Here is a 14177-nt window from a genome sequence, read left to right on the forward strand (position 1 = left end):
AGAGAGAGAAGCAGATTTTACCTGTTACATGTTTTTCTTTTTATTTACTTAACCCATTGAAAAGAATCGGTTTATAATAAATACAATTATTGTTAAAAAAAAATAACTACGTATTGTTGGTCACATATAGTTAACTATTTATGTGATTTTGGTTAATGATGGGTTTCAATTCGACTACCACCACAAGTATATTTCAAACCCAGTAGGAAGCACTGTCAGGTCGATTATAGTTATTACTAGGGGTGCAGCAATATGGACTTCTCATGGTTTGGTTTGGTTTTTGGTTTTAGGCCATGATTTTGGTACGATTTGGTTTATAATATGCTCAGTAAAAAAATAAAATAAAATAAAACAAAACTCTATTAGCAAAAGATAAAATGATTACAACACACAGTAGCAATGATTAGGGCTGTACAATATCGAAAAAAATCTGACATTGTGATATTTAGTTTTTCTGCCGTATATATTGCTATATTAATACAATTTAACCAGATGGCTTAAATAGCTCTTTTTGGAAAGAAATCATTCATTTAGATTGATTGGGGTTATTTTGTGAGGGTTTAAATGATGTTTTAAAAGAATAAACAAATTACAAGCAAAATAATTACAATAGAGCAATGAAAAAAAGTTAAATAAACTGTGTTTTCTGGTGACTCAAACAGGATTCTTTTTGTAAAAAAAAAATTTAAAAAATTGTATAGTCTTCATCATATTGTACAAATGTACTTTATTTGTGCCCAAATGCTTTAAACTTTCTTGAAATGCTTTCAAAACACATGCAAATGACAAAGTTTCCCTCTGTTTTGGTTATACCTTGCAATGACTCCACAAATGTAATATAGTCCCAACTGTTGTGCTGATCAACTATAATCCCAACTCAACATTGCATATACTGTGATATGACTATTGCGGGCACACACATTGCGATATCAATGCTGAAACGATATATTGTGCATCTTTAACATAGATAATACTAAGATAAACAGTGCTTTTAAGGTTTTTCATGTATCTAACAGTACTTTTCAGTTACATAAACTGAAAAATATAATCAAATAACACTGCATACTCAATAGAATCTTTATCTCTTGTATAATAAAAAAAAGGTTAACAATTACTGAGATATATAGCGATTCAGTCAAGAACATTGTGATTTCATTGTCTTTAGGTGTGTGATTAATGTTCAAAACACAGACAGCAAGAATAAGTTGGTTTTACTTTAAGACGGAGCACTGACACAGCACAATGAGAAAGACATCGATTGACATTGAGATAAAAAGTAAGACTTGCAATTCATAACTTTAAATCAGTTGTTCAGATGAGGCACTTCTTAGATCTCCCGTGCGCTTGCATGCTGTAATGCTGCTTACATCACTTTCATTTTCACATGTATGCATTTCCTACTTCAGTGCTCACTAATAGGACGTTTACTCGCAGAGACATTTTTCAGCACATGGACTGGCATTCTAACATACACAAAGTCAGTTCAGAGAGTAATTTAATGAATGGGGGAATGCAAAATGCAATTTATTAAATTCAAATGCAAAACCTAAAAACTGCAATATCCATATGCATACTAAACCATGGAGGTCATACTGAATGATTCAGTAGTATTGCAGCATTCCAAATTATTACAATTAGCATGAAGACGTAATGATCTAGCCATTGCATTAGACCATGGTAAAAATCCAGGTCATGCTCATTTGACAGCATACATTTAAAAAAAAATCCAGCCACAGCCTAATTTTTTGAGAAATGAAAAATACTTTTCTCAGGGTTGATTTAATTGCACATTTCAAATGACAAATCCACTAGAGGGCACTGTCTTCTTCTAAACTACATTACCACAGTACAGTTTATGTGAAGTTTACCTAGCCCAGCGAATGACTGTCCTATACCATACTCTAAAACCCAACCAGTAACACTTTCTACTGAAAAAACTACTGACACCATGTAGTTTATTTTTATTTTACATTGCTTCCATCTGTTTTGTGGAACTGTGCTTCATTAGACTCAAACCTGCTGTCATTATTTATCAGTCTAAACTCTATGCATCCATTACCACTCTCTTATCCACACGCTGACATGTAATCTGCTCAAATACATGCTTGGTGTTGGGCAAGTTGATAATTGATTGCATCATTGAATATAATGTACTTAATAGGATATTGAATGATGTGCTTAACTTAGTGAGGTGTAGAGTGTTGGGGGGCCCCTTGAAACTGACAAAACATTTTTTGCATATTTTTGTTTGCTGGTAATACATCAAAATAATATTTATTTTTTTAATTATTTATTTATTTTCTGACAATCATGCAGGCCTGCTGTACATGTACCATTAAAGCTGTAATGAAACATGGCTTCACAATACATAGCTCCCTCCCTCTCGACCATGTAGCCATTGTGTGAGTAAATTTTTGTGACTTGGGGCCAAAAATATAAATATGATTGTGTTCTCTCTGTACTTATCCCTGTGTTATTTGAATTCATCTCATGCACTTCAGTTTAATGAGTCAAGTTTCCAGTTACAAGTCAGTCTAACAACCTCACCTTACATGAGTCACCAAAGCCTAATTGCCATTCTGCATTAGCCATTATTTCTCTGCTGACTTCAGCCCACAGACCTCTGAGCATGTGTGTGTGTGTGTGTGTGTGTGTGTGTGTGTGTGTGTGTGTGTGTGTGTGTGTGTGTGTGTGTGTGTGTGTGTGTGTGTGTGTGTGTGTGTTCGTTCATGACACTGTTTTCTTACAAGTAATATAGCTGGCAAAAAAAGAATGTAATAATGTGGCCCATAACTAAATTCTTAAGCAGATCCCAGTCTTATGAAAAGTAATAAGAGTATGTAATCAACATAGTAATTTAGATCTGTACTAATGCTTTTTAAAAGGGTCTTGTTTTAACCTTCTGTCTGTGTCAAACTATCTTCTCTACCAATGTGATTAGGACGTGATTAGAGGTGTGATCATGAGACACTTTGCTCATAAGCTGAGATGATAGACGAAAATGGGTTTTTGAGAACGACAATTATACAACTAACTAATGGATAGTTTGCAAATACATTTTTTGTATGGCACCTATGATGAAAATCAACTTTTGGAAGCTCTTTGGAAAGAATTGTGTGTAGGTATAGTGTGCCCACTGTCATTTTGGAGTGATAGAAACACAATTTGTCTCTTTTTTTTTAATTTCCTGATGTTAAATTAGGATCCTAATCCCTCCCATTTTGAGGCCCACATTTTTGTGATGTACTGTAGAAGTGCAGTTTCCATTGTCCACAGAATTGCTTGACAGCTTCATATTAACGTGTCTCTATTGTAACGCATATCCACAAAACAGTACTTGTGCAAAGTAACTTGGATTAAAAAACCTGTTCAGCTCTCTGTGATCATCTGCACCTCGAGAATGAGTTTTACATTTTTAAAATAGTGTTTGTAACTAAAACTGTACAATGGATGAGTAATTAATCACCACAGCCCCATAGTGTCAATACAATTATAAAAGAAGACGCTTCAATCCTGGTTTGTGGACTTAAATCAGGTTTATTTTGTACATTAACATAACGAATGTTCATACAGCAGTGGATATTAACATGTATCCTGTCACATTTGCTGTGCAAAGCTAAACGTGTTTGTGTGTGTTTAACAACATTGTGTGTGAATCTTCATTGCAGAAAGGCTTGAGTTAACTCCACGACAGATACATCAAATAACCATTGGGAAAGTTCTTACTCTAGTAATGGATATCTGCTTTATTCTTGTCTGTCACTGTGCTGTTTATGTACGTGAGACAAGACTAAACCCATCAGAGCGATCTCTATAGCTCTGACACTCAAGTGGGAATAGTGGGCGTGTAGAACCAACTTGTTTGCATTAAAGGCACAGGCAACAAAAACAGATGCAATGTTTTAACAGCTCAAATTTCTCAGATTCAGAAAGATAATAAATAATCTGATGGGTATTTTGAGCTGAAACTTTACAGACACATTTTGGAGACACAAAAGACTTTAATAGATCTTGAAAAAGCCTAAAATAGGCACCTCTTCATGCAAACTCACTGGCTTCTCTCCTGTTTGTTTTTCGCACAAGTCTCTTTAGACTTTAGAAAAGTGCGTATGAACTTCTGGTCACTGTATGCATGAGCTCTTAACAGAAGCCCTTATCAAACACTGAACATAAGTCCACAATCAGCATGAAGGCTTTTAAATGCACTCTCAGCTTTTACTTTTGCTTTCAAATTTGCAATCACTCGTACTTTGTTTATTAGGAGCCAGATGCACGTTCTGAAAGATAAGACATTTTTAGATGCTTAGGTTCTGCACTAAATCTTACTTTCACATGCTAAGTGAAATCTGACTCCTGCTGCTCTGTGCAACTCTCTGCTCTGTGCTGTAAAACTGATGAATTTGTAATTAGACTTACTGTATTTGAGTCTAGGGTTCAGTCAGTTCCATTTTTTACTTTGAGGACTACACAATCACAATACATTTCATTGGCTTTTGTCAGCTTTTGCCTACTGACCTCTCAATGCTGACCTCAGCAATGAGATCCATTGTCATCCCATAAGCTACTTAACACAATTTTATTTCTAGAGCACTTTCAACCAACCAAAATGAGTACCAAAGTGCTGTAAATAAAAAAACATAATACATGCAAACAAGCAAGAAGCCAAAATGAATGAACTCACAACACATGATTAAAAGCTAAAGAAATTAAGTGCATTTTCAGTGACCTTTGAAATGACTCCAAAGTAGAAGATAGTTTTAAGAAGAGTGAAAGATGATTCCAAAGTCTTGGAGCTGCTACTGAAACTGCTCTATCACCGTAACATTTCAAGCATGGTTGTGAAACTGTCAAAGAGATCTCACGGGTTGATGTTTATTAATTAGCTCAGAAATATATTCAGGGGCCAGGCCATGGAGGGATTTAAAACATATAACAATACTTTGTGTTGAATTCTAAACTCGATTGGTAACCAGAAAACCAGTACAGGTGTAATGTGCTCTTCTTTTTGTGTCAGTTAAAAGCTTGGCAGCTGAGTTCTGCACCAGCTGCAGATGAGAGAGAGAGGCCTGACTCATACTCAGATACAGTGCATCGCAAAAATCCAGACAAGAAGAGATGAAGGCATGAACAAGACTTTAACTTGGCAATAGATCTAAGATAGAAAAAACATTTTTTGACAACCGCATTAATTTAGCCATCAAATTCAAGCTCAGAGTCAAAAGACCAAGACAGAGGAATGCATTTTTCCAGGAAGCAATGACAGATTGTCATTAGAATCTGAAACTTTTTGACCAAACAAAATAAATTCACACTTGTCCTCATTCAGTTGGATAACCTGTCACCCTTAAACCCTTTCATACAGTAATTGTTTTTTTACAGTGTTCTTACAAGTTGATGTTTTTATTGTCATTGAATTCCAAAATGTTTGGGTTTTTCTCTCATCACTCATGTAAAAAATACCTTGCTGTGTTGTCAGATTTTCTATATATATACCAAGGTTGCGTGGTGATTTTAATTGCTGTTCGATTCACATCTCTGAATTTAGATTAATTCAGAAAATGTTTTTGGCTACTGAAATGAATTGTAAGGTTGCACTTGTGGTCATTTGCATTAGAAAAGTGGCATCTCATGCGTAAAAATTGTTTCCTCTTTTACTAGCTGTCAGAATTCTGCTTTTTTTGAGTTGTGTTGCAGCCCAGTGTAATTGGCTCTTATCATGACCATCGCACTAGTCTTGATGACAACACTGTGTGAATCTCGTTTGAGTTCAATCCGGATTTGAACTAAACTCTGTATGAAAGTGGCGCCACATTTGAGGATTCCATAAATAAACTTTAAACTTTAACAACAGTCCCATGTTTAAATGTTTGCAGACTCTCTGGAAAACTAAGCGTTAATTAATAAGGAGATACAGTACAGTAGAGTATGGAGATGTTTCTTTTACAGACATCCCTATGAGAAACAGTTTCCATCTCAATAGGGCTTTGCATATTATTTACATATTTCTTTGAGAACTAAAAGAGCATTATTAGAGCTAGAGTAGTATATTTAATTCGGAAAACATTTTTAAAGGCTTCTTAATTAACCTGTGAAGGTATAAAAAATACTACTCATGCAATACTACTCATGGATATTCTCTTTTGGAGATATGCTTTATCTATTACAATATAAAGACACAATGCGTTAAATGCCTACAGTTTTGTCATTTTAAAATTGCTCTTAAATTTACCCCTGACAAAAGTATGTTTATATTCGTGAACTTCTTTTTTTTTTTTAAGTTTGTATTTATAGTCAAATTTTCTTCTGCCTCTATTGTTTATTTGCATTATAGAATGATGCATCACTCATGTTGTGTGTTTTTTTTTTTGATAAACAGTTAGTCACTGGTGACCTTTACAGTGTGGGAATCTGATAACAGGCCTGTGAGATCACATGACTTATGAAACTAAGTAGCGTTTCAAACGAGATCAAACTGGCATGCTTGCACAACTGCTCTCTTGTAAAACTCTAAAATCAATCCACACACCTCAAGTTGTTGTTTTTTAAATATTCGGTAATAAGCATTCGATAACTGTTTTTAAGGTATACTTTGGTTTACTAACAGTTTCGTCAAATTTTTCTGTTATACTATTCCTACGGTAAGATTTTTTGTTTAATTTTTATAAGGACAACAGTATCTCCAGCACTTCACTCCCATTTATGAATTCTCTTGTGGGGCATCATGGGATAGAGTAGCGTCTATCGATTACACACTTCAAAACCTCGCCAGAAGTAGGTTATCGCATATTGTTTTTCAAATACTATGAGTTCAGACATACTTCTCAGCTTGTATACTGTTTTTAACGCACTATATAGTATGGAAGTATGCAATTTCAGACACAGCAATTGTGTTCAAAGTGGAAAAAAGTTCTTGTTTTTTTTACCTAGACATTTTAAAAGAATATATTTTAGAGCAGTAATTACAATATCGTGATACCTTGACATTTTATTGAAGGTTATCATACCATTAGAATCTTATACCGGCCCATGCCTATTCGGTATTACTACAATTTATATTTCCGAAAGAGTACACAAACAAATAAAAATTTTGTGTTCAATTTATTTGTTTTTAATATGAAATGTTGAGATGCTGTACAGTACAATGTTTTTTTTTTTTTTTCTCTGTAATATCTCTTCCCTGTGTTCGCTGGAAGGTACTGTAATTTGGCTGTTAAGTTCAAGTCTTCTCATACAGGCCCATAGGCAGGGGGGTTTCAAGTGGTTCGGAATACCCACCCATCACTGACAAAGGTCCAGAATTTGTCCCATACATTAGCTCATTTGTCATATTTTGACTGCTACGCCATTATAAAGAGTAAATATAGCACATCAAAAAAGGCATTAAGACCAAGCATAATCCTGGTGTGACTTCAGTTAATCAGTTTTAGCCAATGCAAACAACTATTTTTCAAGACTATAACATCCAACTGTGTAACAAAACATCTGACATAAGTGAAGTAATCTTTCACTGCTGTATTGTTTTTAAATAAACAAAGCATTTAACAATAAACAAAAACAATGAACAAAAATTATGAAGCACCACAAGAGGTGCATATTAAAATACATTTGAATAATATTTTGGCTATTGTTGTTATCCATGAAAGAGGCTAGAAAAATTGTGAAGCTCTAAATTATTATTATTATTTATTTATTTTTTTTTATTTTTTATTTTTTATTTTTTTTATTATTTGACTTTTTATAATTCAAAGGGCCAAAGGTTTGTTATTTGCCTAAAAAATGACAATAGACTACAGTTTTTAATTTAAAACTTTTTTTTCTAATGATATATGATGTAAAAAAGTATTTTTAAAATAAATATTTGTCATATTTCTTTATTTTAAACGTTTAGAAAATGCTTTTGGTACATCAAAAAGTGTGGTTATGATGACCATCCGACAAGCTAATTCAGCTAAAAATATGCGTAAAATGTCTGCTAAAGCAGTATTTAAAAAACAGAATCACCCCTTTCAGCAGACTGGCCACGGGCCTGTCATATAGATATGTGCTAAAGAGTAACTAAGTATAAATCATTAAAATGCACAAAGTGTTCAGAAGCATTTTATATGACATTAATCAGGATTACAGAAGGACTCTGATCTTGTATTCAAAGAGTTTGAGTATTATTTATCTTGAAATCACGAGGGTTTTACTAAAAATTAGATTTTTCTCTTAGTCTGTAAACTTTGTTACGCTTCTGCATTCTTGGTGTCTTTAATTAGTTTAAGTACTAAGTACTTTTCTGAGAAATGACGCAGAATTCATGCACATGTGAGAGTAAGGGCAGTTTCTGGAGTTGATTTAAGATTTAAAGAGAGACTATTCTATATATCTCTGAGGTTTTGCCCCTTAAATGAATTACTGTGGTGTCCATTGTTATCATTGAATTGTTATCAATGAATCAGTGGACATCAGTGAATATGAAGGTTTGGGTGAACAATCTGTCCCTCTTAGACAGGTTTGTCCAATCCTGGGTCTGGAGGGCAGTGCCCTGCAGATTTTGCATCATACAGCTTCAGTTTGCCTAAAAGTTTGTAAGGCCCAATCCCTAATGTACACTTTAAGATGTCTTGTTAGCTTTCAATGGCTGCGAGCAAGTGAACTCCATTAGAATTTAGGGTGCTCCATTAATAATTTTAGAGTTTATATGCAACTGCAAGCGTTTAAGGTGTGATTTATAAATAGACCTGAGTCTGAAAAGCTTGATTAACTTGTCTATGTAATTTGATAAGGAACCTTTCTCTGTAGGACAATGGCCCTGTAGGACAGGTGTGGACACCGCAGCTTTAAGAGAACTATTGAGAAGTCATTATGTGGCCTCTGAGAGGGGCGACGACTGCAAATATCCCAGTCAGATAAACTTTCTCTAGGTAAAGTTACCTGAGTGCAGTCAGGTATATCATGACCACATTATGCTCCTGAATTAATTGTGATCGTGTGTCGGTCACGTAGCTGTGCTGATTAAAGGAGGTTTCATTTGCTTGCTTGTGACTCAGACAGATACTCGGATAGAGAGGACTTGGATGAATAGGGCATGTGGTTTTCTACAGCTGCTAAGTAAGTCACACGGGTGCGAAGAATAGAACTGATTGGCATTGAAAGGCGTTGAATAGAGCTGATTGGAGTGATTGGCGGTGGTGGTCTGATATCCCATCATTGTTCTGTCCCCTAAAAAGGTCAAAGGAACAGCACTGCATTCGTGAGGACAGTCACAGCACTTTTCTTCATGTAAGTTTTAGCTTGTGATTTGTTTGTGCTGACCGACTCACTCTTGCGCCCACAGCGTCGCTTGAGGAAGACATCAGTCGTAGCTTCTTCTGTCCCAATGGATGCTTTGTTCAACCTGCGTTTCAGGCGGAAAGCCGTTGAGCCAAGCGGGCGCAGGCGCTCCAGCGTGTCACTTCCAGCAAGCAAAGCACGTCGGCGCTCCAGCGCAGGTCTGCCTTCAGCAGGACTGGCCCACAGACGCAGATCCAGTGCTCAGCTTCAAATCGGCAGCATACAGCCAGGGCTCGTACTACACAGAAGAGGACACTTTACGAGGAGAAAATCAAGTGGTGGGACAGCCTGCCTGACTCCGCGGTTCGCTATCCGCCGAAGACAGGCTGCCAAACACCGCAGCATTCACGCCCAACTCCTAGGACCATCGCTGCTCCTGGCGAGTGTAGTGCAGATGAGTGAAGACCATGAACCTGAGGATAAGAGTGCAGAAGAATACTCCTCTCTCTCTGATACTGACTGTAGCCAAGATGAGCACGAGCAAACAGGCATGGACTTTGAAACAGAGTCTGATAAGTGTCTGACATGGCTGGCCCAGGGTTTGTTGGTGGGAGAAAGTATTCAGCCCCGGCCTCTTATCCGTGCACCTCGGTGTCTGAGGCGAAACTCCTCACACCTTCTCCCCGCTGAGGCCGTTTACAGAAGCCCAGCTTCTTATGGGCTGTATGGCCGTTACCGTAGGACCAGTCAGGTGCATAATATGGGTGGATTGTGGGCAGGGAAGAGAAGTTCTCTCGCAGCTCGTGGATCAGTTGCACTGTACAGGACGAGCCCCCCTTGCTGGCCAGATCTCAGTGTGTCGCACACACTTCAGGGAACTTACTACAACCCACAGATTGACACATGGAGTGGGTTCCTCTCGTATGTAGAGCCCTAACTACCGCTGTATGTTTTAATGTGTGTGTTTGTCATGTTTTTCCTGATCCTTTTGGACTTTTCTGTCATTTTAGTATATTGGTTTGTTGCTGGGGGTTTGTAAGAGTCTTTGTTTTTTCAGATTTGATTCTGTGGTTTTGTAATTTCAACTCAATTTTTGTTGTATGGTATATTGCCCCAAAATATATTGCCCAAAACGATATAATTGTCATTTTAACTCTTTAACTACCCCACCAAGAAAAGAAAGATTGGATTGGATTTTTTATCTCGTAATGTCACTAGTTAACACATTCAATGCATTTTTCAACACATCCCGTAATTTCTAAAATATCAACCTCTACCAAATGTCGGTTTGTGGTAAAAGTACCAGAATAGTATGAAAAATCTGAAAATATGAAGATCAATTTATTTAACAAAATTATGAAATTAAAACATTTTTGAACGCTAAATGACCTATATTTTTTTAAATTCCCTTTAGACATGTTTTTTTCCCCCAAAAATCAAGTGTAGTAGTGCAACAGGATTGTTTTTTTTTTGTAAACCAACAATGCTGTATGTGTAAAACAATATTTAAAACCGTTAAAATATGGTCAGCCATTTTTTAGAGGATCAAAGGTTTAAGACCATTTTATGCCACTCTCTATATATAATGCCAGGATGACAATATAATAGCATCTAAAGTTCCTTCAAAAAAACACATAATATTTTGTTCTTAAGAATATTTAATTTAATACTAGTCATTTTAGAAATTTTATAATTAGGCATTGGAATCAGAATGTGGAAAAGTATATCCTAAACAAATAAATAATAATAAATGTTAACTAAAAAGCGCAACACAAAGTAACTGAGACTGCGATATCTGCTACCAGATCTTTTTCCAGTCGTCACACACCCACATAAAAATTTACTATGGTAATTTATAGTAAATACTGTAGTGTGTTTTTTAACCATGTGCAATAAGTTGATAATTATTATTATACCTAAATACAACCAAATTTAATACCAGGCATTATAAATTTTTCTGTATTTGTCATTAGTTAAACTTTTCTTACATATTCTTAGCAAAAGATACTTAGAGTATAAACTATTTCTTAATGGTTTGCACAATATTGTTTGAGTTTGAAAGCACTGGAATCTTTAAAAAATATTTAGTTTCACAGCTAGACATGCGGGTTTAGTGTATCTTTTTCTTTTGCTTTTACATTTTCCTTTTACTTCTCAAATATATATTATTTTACTTTAATGTGTTAAATGTGACACAGCTAAAAACAGTCACTTTGATTTAAATGTTGCATTGTACAAAACAGATAGCTTAATAAAATATTAAATTAAAATTAAAATAACAAACAATTGACAAATTCAAATTTTACTTACAAGCAGTTAAAAGGACTTTAGTGTCTTATTAAACTCGAATCATTTCAGTGTTGATTCAATTCAAGTCCAGTAACAGTGTTGATGTTTATCAGTTATGAAACAAATTTGATTCACCTATAAAACAGCTCTACAGAAGACAATCAAGTCATTATTTAGCTCAGTCATATTAGTTCAGGTAATTTGAAGCTTTTGTTTGTTCCACATGCAATAACTGTGCTCTTTTGTTTATGTTTAAAATCCGGGATATTTCTGTTTATGTTTTTATTAGTTTGTATTTTATTGAAATCTGTCTATTTTGTGCTTGCTTGCAGGAAGGCTATTGCCAAGTCCGGTCTCCAGCACCTCTCATGCCAGCCCAGTGCTGCAGTGTTAGCCAAAGGGGAAACGGACAGAGAAATACGCAACACAGTAGACTGGAGTGTGAGTTACAAGAGTCATCAAGACTTCTGATCTCCATTCACTGTATTTTTAGAGAGCTACGGTTTCGTTCTTTGGTTTCACGTTTGGTACTGTGCTTTGTGTTTGAGAAGGAATCAGCTGTATACGGAGAGCACATCTGGTTTGAGACGAATGTCTCGGGGGACTTCTGTTACGTTGGAGAACAGCACTGTTACGCCAAGTCACTGGTGAGTCTGTGTTCTATATATAAAGAAATGACAGAATAAGTCACTGTTTATCAAAGAGAGATGAACAAAGACAAAAGGGAGTTGAGACAAATTCCTTATGTCGTATATCGTATGGGTATATTTGTGGGAATAATCAACAATACTTAGTATGGGTCAAAAAAGTATGGGTTACATATGCACTTCAAAATTCAACTACGACTACTGCATATGTATGCTGTTACAGTTTTGCACATTATTCATTCTCTGCTGGATTTTGCACAACAGTTTAAAATTGACACCTTATGTATATAGAAACCTTCTTTATATATTATTTATTTCATAGTTCATACTAGGGCTGGGTGATATTGCAAATATACATATATATATATATATATATATATATATATATATATATATATATATATATATATATATATATATATATATATATATATATATATATATATATATATATATATATATATATATATATATATATATATATATATATATATATATATATATTGCTTAAAATTCTTTAAAATTATATTAAAATTATTAAATTGACATGTTTCATATCATTTGGTATTGATAATTATTCAATATTTTTTTAATATATTAGGATTTTAAAACATTTAACCACTTCATTTTAATTTTCCAACATTATTAAAGAAAAAAGGATTTAATTGAAAAAATGTTAAAATGATACAGTAAACCTCAACTTTGACTTGAAGTAACTAGCACGAGTGGTGTGTGGTTTCCTTCATTTGCGCTCGTGCTCCCCTACCTGCCGTCATCAACTGTCTTGGATGATAAACCATTGTTGCAGCTTCAATACTAGTTTCTGGAGAAAATGAATGTTTGGGTGAGCTGCGTTTGTCTGAGGTAATTAGTCTGCCGTTATTACTGAAATGTGTATATTCCATACAAAGTGTGAAGCAGGTTGGTTACCTCAGCTTGCATGAATCGTGGTGCACTCGCGTCATTCCGGAAAGTTGAGATATTAGGCACGCCTCCATTTAAATGACAAACTTGCACCTTACTGCTTCCAAGATGCACACTCAGCAGCCACATTTTAATAAAACTACTATATAGCGCTTCACATATATATATATATTTTTTTTTTCAGAATTATTAGCCCCTGAATTATTAGCCCCCTGTTTATTTTTTCCACAATTTCTGTTTAACAGAGAGCAGATGTTTTTCAGCACATTTCTAAACAAAATAGTTTTATCAACTCATTTCTAATTACTGATTTATTTTATCTCTGCCATGATGACAGTACATAATATTTGACTAGATATTTTTCAAGACATTTCTGTACAGCTTAAAGTGTCAGTTAAAGGTTATCTAGGCAGGTTAGGGTAATTAGGCAAGTTATAATGATGGTTCTGTAGACTATTGAAAAAAACTATTGCTTAAAGGTATATTAATAGCTTTAATAATGTTTACCTTAAAATGTTTTTTTTATTAAAAACTGCTTTTATTCTATCCGAAATAAAAATTTTTAAGACTTTTTCCAGAAGAAAAAATATTATCAGACCTACTGTGAAAATTTCCTTGCTCTGTTAAACATTATTTGGGAAATATTTAAAAAAAGAAAAGAAATTAAAGGGGGGCTAATAATTCTGACTTCAACTGTATGTCAAGATGATAAAAGAGAAGATAGAGATTGATGGAAAAAATAGGAAAGACATAATATACCTAATTTGTCATGCACGTTTTTTTTTTTTTTGTCATATCTTTATCTCGTCGTGTAATGCTGCTCTCTAGTGGTATGTATACAGAATGCATTGCATTTGTCTTGTGCTTAAAATAATTAAAAAGAATTGAGAAAGCATACAATAATTGTAGTTTTGATGTCACCTTAGTTCAAAGCTAAATCTAATATGACCTTTTTTTTTTCCATAGCAAAAGTCTGTTGCTCGGAAAAAGTGTGCGGCTTGCAAGATCGTAGTTCACTCTATCTGCATTGAACAGCTGGAGAAGGTGAGTGCAGTTTTTAAT

General features: G+C 34.7%; 1 protein-coding gene across 50 annotated transcripts in view; it reads left to right on the plus strand.

The window, feature by feature from the left end:
* dgkza (diacylglycerol kinase, zeta a) overlaps positions 1-14177 on the plus strand; it is a 193068-nt gene that overhangs the window by 107617 nt on the left and 71274 nt on the right. For 30 of the 50 annotated variants that reach the window (XM_073908790.1, XM_073908795.1, XM_073908793.1 and 27 more), the window contains exons 2-5: positions 9320-10176; positions 11877-11985; positions 12096-12191; positions 14082-14159. In XM_073908790.1, the coding sequence (XP_073764891.1) occupies positions 9362-10176; positions 11877-11985; positions 12096-12191; positions 14082-14159 (1098 nt within the window). In that variant the 5' untranslated portion in view covers positions 9320-9361. The remainder of the gene's footprint in view (positions 1-9319; positions 10177-11876; positions 11986-12095; positions 12192-14081; positions 14160-14177) is intronic. The other 20 variants (XM_068222705.2, XM_073908816.1, XM_073908820.1 and 17 more) reach the window with 1 other exon arrangement.

The sequence above is a fragment of the Danio rerio genome, chromosome 7 (genome assembly GCF_049306965.1).
Source record: "Danio rerio strain Tuebingen ecotype United States chromosome 7, GRCz12tu, whole genome shotgun sequence".
NCBI classification, from domain to species: domain Eukaryota; kingdom Metazoa; phylum Chordata; class Actinopteri; order Cypriniformes; family Danionidae; genus Danio; species Danio rerio.